The 7,951-nt window shown below is 38.9% G+C and overlaps 1 protein-coding gene across 3 annotated transcripts; it reads right to left on the bottom strand.

The window, feature by feature from the left end:
• Nucleotides 1–2,603: 2,603 nt before the first annotated feature.
• On the bottom strand, nucleotides 2,604–7,442 carry vhl (von Hippel-Lindau tumor suppressor). 3 transcript variants are annotated; one of them, XR_013932915.1, is made up of 4 exons: nucleotides 6,915–7,414; nucleotides 5,612–5,734; nucleotides 3,087–5,038; nucleotides 2,604–3,055 (listed from the first exon to the last, which is right to left on the bottom strand). XR_013932915.1 is itself a non-coding variant. In XM_080424091.1 (4 exons), exons 2-4 carry the CDS (start codon nucleotides 7,120–7,122, stop codon nucleotides 4,857–4,859), a joined length of 513 nt encoding a protein of 170 aa, XP_080280217.1. In that variant the 5' UTR covers nucleotides 7,123–7,156; nucleotides 7,392–7,442; the 3' UTR covers nucleotides 2,604–4,856. The 3 variants fall into 3 exon arrangements, 2 of the variants coding, with proteins under 2 accessions (XP_080280217.1, XP_080280216.1); XM_080424091.1 differs by having other exon boundaries at nucleotides 2,604–5,038; nucleotides 6,915–7,156; nucleotides 7,392–7,442; XM_080424090.1 differs by having other exon boundaries at nucleotides 2,604–5,038.
• Between the last annotated feature and the right edge of the window lie 509 nt (nucleotides 7,443–7,951).

Raw genomic sequence — 7,951 nt, 5'->3', positions numbered from 1 at the left:
TACCAATTTCATCCAATCAGGAGAGGGCACTGAATGAAGTGACAAAATAGGAATTGGAACACATTAAAATTGAAGCTGATAAAAAAAAATATCACTGGTCCAGACCATAGACTCCACCCACTCGACTGAGTGGACTGCTTCCAGTCTGCATTCGGTCTGATATTAGGCTGAAGATTCTCCCTCCTGATTGGATGAAATTGGTAACCCACCTGAAAATGTATTTTCTGTTTCCTTTAACAGCTGGAGAGACAGAGAGACTGACCAAACACATTACAGCAATGATTACTATCAGAATATAACCAAACTTTAACCTTTTACAACCCCCCCACCCCCTGACGAAACAATATCACTTTACAGCATTGTTTCTTCTTTGGGGCACTAATGCAACAGACCTATATGTCCCTTTTGCAACGTCCATCATAACACATCTTGATTAACTGCCTCTGTGACTACTGCTATAGTGTGAGTTATCATTTGTGATACTCAAAGCTCCTTCTCCCAGTGCAATCCAAAGAACCACTACCAACAAAGACTGTTTTTAAATCTTATGCTAAATATATTGCACTGAAAAGGTCTTTGAACTCAAGTATTTGGTTCTGCTTTCTGCGTACAATACATTTGTCATATTCCTGTATCCTGTGGTCGTATAAGATTTTTACTAACCTTTTCCTGTGAACAATGCTGCTGGAAGTGACCCTAAAGAAGTTGGTACCTGAGTGGAAATAATGGAATACATTGTAAGGTTGACCAGGCAGCTCAGGCACATTATCATTATTATAATGTTTTATATAAAGATAAATGCAATCCATTTCAGTTCTGGATGACCAACTGAGAAAATCTACAAAAATTCCAAAAATGAAGAATACAATAAACAGCAGAGACATCCTTACAGCTCAATCTGCTAGACTATACACTTTAAAGCAGGGGTCTTTAATGTTTTTCAGGCCAAGGACCCCTTACCTGAGAGAGAGATGAAGCAGGGACGCTTCATACAGTACATATTGTATAACATTTTTATGCATATTAAGCCTTTTCATAGATTTCATAGATGGCTTGACTTGTTTGACAGCACCATCTACAGTGTTGTGTACATTTATGTTTAGTCTTTATTTATTTGTTTATTTATTTGTACAAATTATCTTTTCTATTCATATGTTGGATTGATGTTAGTAACATTAATCCATGAATGACTTTTCAGATATTTAACCACTTAAACCCTCAATACTTAGTCAAATTGACCTTTCTGTACTTACTTGTACTGCTCTTTTTTCCATCTACACATCAAACCTCTCGGCCAAAAAATACAAATACAAGCTCACACGCGAGGCGTTGTGAGCTTGTAGATCGTCTATTTCCCCTCATAATAGGGATGCTAGGGTTCAAGTGGTTTATGTAAATTAAATAAATATAATAAATAGATTATCCTATCACACAAACATTTGGCGGCCCCCTTGTAGTAATTCTGAGGACCCCCTGTTGAAGACCAATGGCTTTCTCCTCCAACAAGGTCTGGCCTAATCTCAACTAAAGGTGCTCTGGTCTCCTGCTTATACTGTATACACCAGACTACAGAGATACCAATTAATATGTCACAAAAATCATTCAGCTGGATCCCAATAATGCACTTAAATTAGCTTTTCCTCCAAAATACTACAACCTCCAACTGTACCACACATCGAATAATTTTGACGTGCATCAGCGGAGAGGCGCTACAAACGTTTAAATTCCTTTTCAATAAACAAATGTCAAAGTAAAATAAAGAACTACATCGTTTTTTCACGTTTGTTAAAATGTATTAACCACTTAGATAGGTTTAAATAGTGAATGAGACATAAATTACACTATATACCCTGTGAGGAGGAGTGGGTTTTCATTTTAGCTACTGGTCTTCTTACCATTGTTTTCATTTTGGACCAGTGGTCTGTGTGGAGATGTGGAGACAACACTGGGTTACTTCTTGACCAAAACGTCATGCTGTTGAAGGATATCAAATACTGAATGTCGCCTGAATGTGACAGTCATTCACAAAATTCAATGAAATTAAATATAATCTGCATAAAATGAAGTAAAACCTCTAGATGGTAACTCACTGCTGTTGCCTGAAGGGACTTGAGCTCCAAGTGCTCTTCTTTTCTCCAAATGACATATTTGTGCTTCAACTAGCTAGCCGCCTCACACAGGAAAGGATAGATTGTGTTTCTTTGTCGCTTAGCAACAGTTGAACAACAGTATACCTTCTCTGGCAATAGGAAAGTCGGATACAACTGAAGACACAGACATGAAACACTTACAGTAGTTCTCTGGATCCTTGCCAGTGTGATTCCATGGCTGGGGAACAGCTTGGGTCCAAGTTTATTTATTGTCCACTACTTATATTCACAAACACTGCAACAGAAAATAATCTGGGATCCAATTACAATTGATGTTGCAACAACATGCTAGTCTAAACCATTCTACAGATTACATGGCTTAAAATGTGGGCAATTTGCTATACTTGTTAATGTTTTATTTGGCTAGAGGAAAGCTGAGAGGGACAGTGATTGGGGGAGACAGATTAAACAAAGTCTAGGATGCAAAAAAACAATGCGACATAACATTTAGGGTATGACTATTTGTTCTGTACATGTATTTATTGTAGGATAACTTATCTGGCATTTCCAAAGAATATGTAGTTACAGTACTGGCAACTAACGGTTTGGTGGCTGACAAAGTAATATAAAAATAACTTTTGTTTATAATTAATACATAATTAACAACTTGAAGAAATGTCAATACCAGACATTAATTACAATGGTTATAGAAGAATAAAATAAAGATGTGGAACCGGTAACGACTAAATTAAGTCTTTCAAGATATGACACTGTTTTTGCATGCCCACCTCAGCTAGTAGTCTACTGGTGGTCCAATGATTTCTGGGAATAAACTTTGCATTGGCTAGGCTGAGGATCTTTGATTGTACCCCAGGTCATAACTGTTTGGCTGCTATTTAACTACGGTAGTCATATTATGTGTACTGTGAATGCAGAACAATGTGAGATTCAAATGATATAGGCTTCTCCAAAAGAATCGTCATTCATCATGGATACAGCTACGGAGTTGATTAATAAATGTTAAATTCTAGATGAAATATTAATGTAAAAATAGGATCTAGTTCTTCAAAACACTGAATTAGATTGTTTTAATGCTATATTAAAAAGGCACAATTGGGCAAATTTAGAATAAAAATAAATGCACAATTTTTTGTGTGTGTGGTACTTAGTAAGACCTTTACAGGTAACCTTACTCTTGAAGCATAACGGTGCTTGCAGAAGGCAGGGGGTTACCACTGTCACTGTTGATGTTTTGGGAGACACACAGCTAGCGTCAAAAACATGAACGCTGTTCCTTGGCCCATGCCAGATAATCCAACTTTTAAGCTGATGTTGCTCCATGCCCAATTGTTTTATTAAGATCGTTGTACAATGGTGAATAAAAGTGGTGCTACGACACCAGTAAAATTAGCTCCTCTGTGGTTTACCTCTGTGTGGTTGACATGGCCAAACAAGGGTGAGACAGAAAAGTTGAACAGCTTGCCACCACCGCAGTGGCATAGCTGACATTGTGTGTACATGTAAACAATGACCCTGAAGGGACCCTGAAACAGTGATTATTCTGCACAAAATAGCTAACATATGGAAAGGTCTTCTGAGGTATCCTACTGTATGAAAATAACAACATCAGACCTACATGTCACACACATTGTCCCATCAAAAATATCACTGATAAGATACACACTTGTAGCATCTCCAACATGATCAGCAATATGTGGCACATATCTGCCCTTATTACACAGGACAAGTCAGAGAATGCATTCATTATCCTGCCTTGTTTTTGGAATTGTAAGGACTGTAAAAAAGAAAATGCCTTGGTGCGTCAGTATAGCAACATATTGGAGTATAATGAGACAACAAATGGGTGTTTATTGATTTTCGCACATTCGACTTTAGGGAACTTGTAAGGAATCTGCAGTGTCACAGCCAGGAAGATACTGTAGGCAACTTGGCCAAAAAGTTCCGTCTGAACACTTTCCTCTTTTTGTGTCCCAATAATAATAATAATAATAAAAAATCTGAACTTGGTGATTACAAAATGATTAGACATAATAAATAACTATTGCAGTTCAAACATAACAGAACAGCTCTTGCTGAATGGTTATGGATACACAAATTTGGTCTGCTACAGTACAGTACGTATGTTCCAAAATAAGTTAGTAGTACACAGTAAAATCTAGAGTGTTGGGCCCATTTTCACTTTCAGTGTTAGGGTGCACTTTTAGACTCTTAGAGTTAAATTAACACTCCAGATTTTATTATGTAGGTAGCCAAACATAAAGCAATCCAAAATCTACCCAATGGAAATATAGTTTCATCTCACTTTGCTTTTTAAGAGTCTGCGGGATAAGTGTATACCAAGGGCTCAATATTATCATTATTTAGGATCCCCATTAGTTATTACCGCAGTAAGAACTATTGTTCCTGGGGTCTCCTAGACAAGACATTCAAACATCACCTTGTGGACAATCCACTGAGTCTCTTTGTAATGCATCATGTATCCTCTTGGCCTTGCATTTCCACTTGAATGTTCATGTGCTGGACCAGTGGCGTAACGCAGAATCGCGGGGCCTCACGTACATGCACGTGCAGCAGCGCGCGTGCATGCATGTGCGTGCACCACAAGTTCGGGTCTAATTCGGGTCTAATTCGGTTCTATTTAACCAATATAAATCATCTTTTTTCTTTTTTTTTTGCTGTAAAAATATTTGTATCAGCGCAGGCGGGGCCCCCCTGCTGGTGGCCCCCCCCGCACCGCATCACTTGCTACCCCTCCGTTACGCCACTGTGCTGGACCACTTGTATGTTCATGCGCTGGAGGTCTTTCAATGCACTAGGTTGATCTTCCAGGTCCTCATGGAGAGACCGTGCGATTTCGAGCCTCCTGTAGTCCTCTGCTTGGACCAGATGCCGAACAACCTGGAGAGAACGTTCTTTGAGGCTGTAAACTGTAAAAAACACAAAAAGACATCTGATCTCAGTTCATCTCAAATCTTGATTTTGCAAGGTTTGTATTCATTTATCTACGTTGGAACCCCCATTAGCTAACACTGTGATGTTACCAATACCTAGTCTTCCTGGGGTTCGAGACATCAAGTCCGTTCTCCCAGTTTATAACTGTATTGACCTAAACATGTGAAGCCCCGTTTGATGCAAACTTCACTGATAAACTTAAAAACCGTATAGAATTTTGAAACATTGCCAATCTCCTTACTGGGCAAAGTTAATGCTGTTAAGATGGTTTTTCTTCCCCAATCTCCTGCAGAACATACCAATATATATCACCAAAAACTTCTTAAAATAACATAATTTATATGGAACTATATATATACTTGTATTTTGTATGTCTTTGCTTCGTGTTTATGCTTTGAACTTTTGACCTTAGTACTGTCTTTCTTTCATTGCTTCAGTTAAAAAATGTATTAAGAAATATTTGAAATGAAAATTGCAACCACTACAAAGTGTATAGGCTTGTGTTTGACAATCTATGCACAAATGAAAAACTAACAATATACACTCACCTGGTAATGTGATACTGGCGATTACAGCTTGCCCATCCTGTGTTGCCCTGGGAAGAAACAATGCTTTGCAATTCACCCTCAGTGGCTCATCGGTCAATGCATCACGGAACATCCATGGGTGGCCTAGAGATGCACATGGTAGACAGGACATTAATAACACAGAATATTACAAACACAACTATAGCTACTGACATACAAACAAGGTTAGAAATAGAGTCCAAATGGAAGCAAGCACATCCCAACAAATTGTTTTTCCATGTGCCGAACAACAATACGTACATTGGAGAAGAAGGAAGGGAAGTTTGCACACTGATTTTCAGCTCCCAGTAGAAAATGCATTAAGCAAAAAGTATAACAACGTTGCGACCACTGTGGTCGAAACGTTGTAACACATTTTCTACTGGGAGCTGAGATACAGTGTGCGAACTTCCCTTCCTTCTTATACAAACATGGTTACACATGATTGTCATTAAATTCCTGACCATAATCTTGATTTTATTCCTAACCCCAAAACTCAACACACACAGTACAGGACACATCTGCGCGCACACTCACACACACACACACACACACACACACACACACACACACACACACACACACACACACACACACACACACACACACACTACAGCAAATACAAGAATGGCTGATATTCTATACTTTGCATGCCATGTATTCAGAATACATTCAATGTATGGAATATAGAACCCCAATGGAAACAAGCCATAGTGCTTTCTTGGCCTTGGGTATATCCTTTCAGCATCCTTTTGTATGGAACTGTACCTCTGTGCTTTTTTTTGCAAACGGTTAATAAAGTATTCAATCAATCAATCAATCAATCAATCAATCAATCAATCAATCAATCAATCAGCCAGCCAGCCATTCTAGGGTTACCATACAGTACGTGCTCCATTGTGTGTGGACAGTGGTCTAAAGTAACTAAGTACATTTACTCAAGTACTGTACTTAAGTACACTTTTGAGGAGTTTTTACGTTACTTAAGTATTTCCAATTTTCAATACTTTTACTTCTACTCAACTCCACAACGCGTCGCATTGCGACGCGTTGTGAGCTTGTAGATCTGCTATTTTCAAACATTTTAGTACTTTTACTTTTGGTACTTTAAGTACATTTGGATACCAATACGTTTGTACTTTTACTCAAGTAAATTTTGAATTCCGGACTTTTACTTGTATCAGAGTATTTCTACATTGCAGTATTGATACCTTTACTTAAGTAAAGAATGAGAGTACTTTTTCCACCATTGTGTAGTGTATGGATGATGACAGACAGTGTTTACCCTCAAACGTGTTCATCTTCCTCCCTGTCCGTGGCCTCAGATCTCCATACGAATGGAGCTCTCCTCTGTAATCGATCCACATGGGTCGCACTGTGCGGGGACTGTGGTTACAGATCACAGCCTGAACAGGCACTTGACTGTCCAGGGATCGGATGAAGTTCAGTGGCCGACCTAGCTGCTCTCCTTCTTCTGGGTCCTCCTGGGGCATCGCAGACTGTGCAGTGGATCACTTCAGTGGATCACTTCAGAGAGAGAGAGATAACGTTAGTTAGCTGTCTGGCTAACTGGAAGTTATGGCTAAACTAAAGATTAGAGGTAGAGCAGTGAATAAGTGTCTGCTTTTCTCAACCACGCAGGCAACTATATGTTAAAAAGGACACCGTTTAGTTGTCAGCTTGTGCGTATAGAAACGCGAAGTAAAAACATATGGATGATCATATATATATTATGTAAGCTAAAGATCTTGCTGTTGTTTACCCTTTTCGTCTGGTCTATTTACATTCTTCTGTCTTCCTGCTGGAAGTCAGTGTTGCCAGATTCTGCGAGAGAAATAAGCAACCCGGTATATGAAAACAAGCTCAAAAGAAGCGACTAGGCTACGGCGGCGATTTGAAAATAGCAGATCTACAAGCTCACAGCGCGTCAAACTCTTGCAATAAAATGTGGAATATTTTTATTTATTTATTGATTTTTTTTTTTTCAAACATTCTAACACAAATGCTCCCTGGCACAAAACATTTTCATGAAAATATTTGAGAACGACTGGTTTAAATAATAATAATAAAACATTGGAAGCAAGCCCAAATAAGCAAGTACACTTTAGAAACAAACAAGCCCCAAAAACTGCAACCCGAAACTACCAATTTTTACAAGAAACTTTTACAAGAAGCCCAAAGTCGCTTATAATAAGCCGACATGGCAACGCTTCTTGTTACATCAATCGATTCTGTGCTCTGATTGGCCGAGCTGTGCCATTCATGCAGATCACGCTGCGTGCATAGTCGCTGGCCGCGGGAGCGCGCAAACAGTGCTTTCAG

The sequence above is a fragment of the Gymnoscopelus braueri genome (genome assembly GCF_963280865.1).
Source record: "Gymnoscopelus braueri genome assembly, chromosome: 3".
NCBI classification, from domain to species: domain Eukaryota; kingdom Metazoa; phylum Chordata; class Actinopteri; order Myctophiformes; family Myctophidae; genus Gymnoscopelus; species Gymnoscopelus braueri.
The sequence above is the reverse complement of the archived record's forward strand: the minus strand, read 5'-3'. Positions and strand labels throughout refer to the sequence as shown.

Bases quoted from the DNA above. Each gene is read 5' to 3' on its own strand.
- vhl (XM_080424091.1), bottom strand. From the start codon at position 7,122: ATGCCCCAGGAGGACCCAGAAGAAGGAGAGCAGCTAGGTCGGCCACTG. The intron at 5,735-6,914 runs GTAAACACTGTC...GTGCATCTCTAG, and splicing joins GAAGATGAACACGTTTGAGG to GCCACCCATGGATGTTCCGT. The intron at 5,039-5,611 runs GTGAGTGTATAT...TGTTTTTTACAG, and splicing joins CGCCAGTATCACATTACCAG to TTTACAGCCTCAAAGAACGT.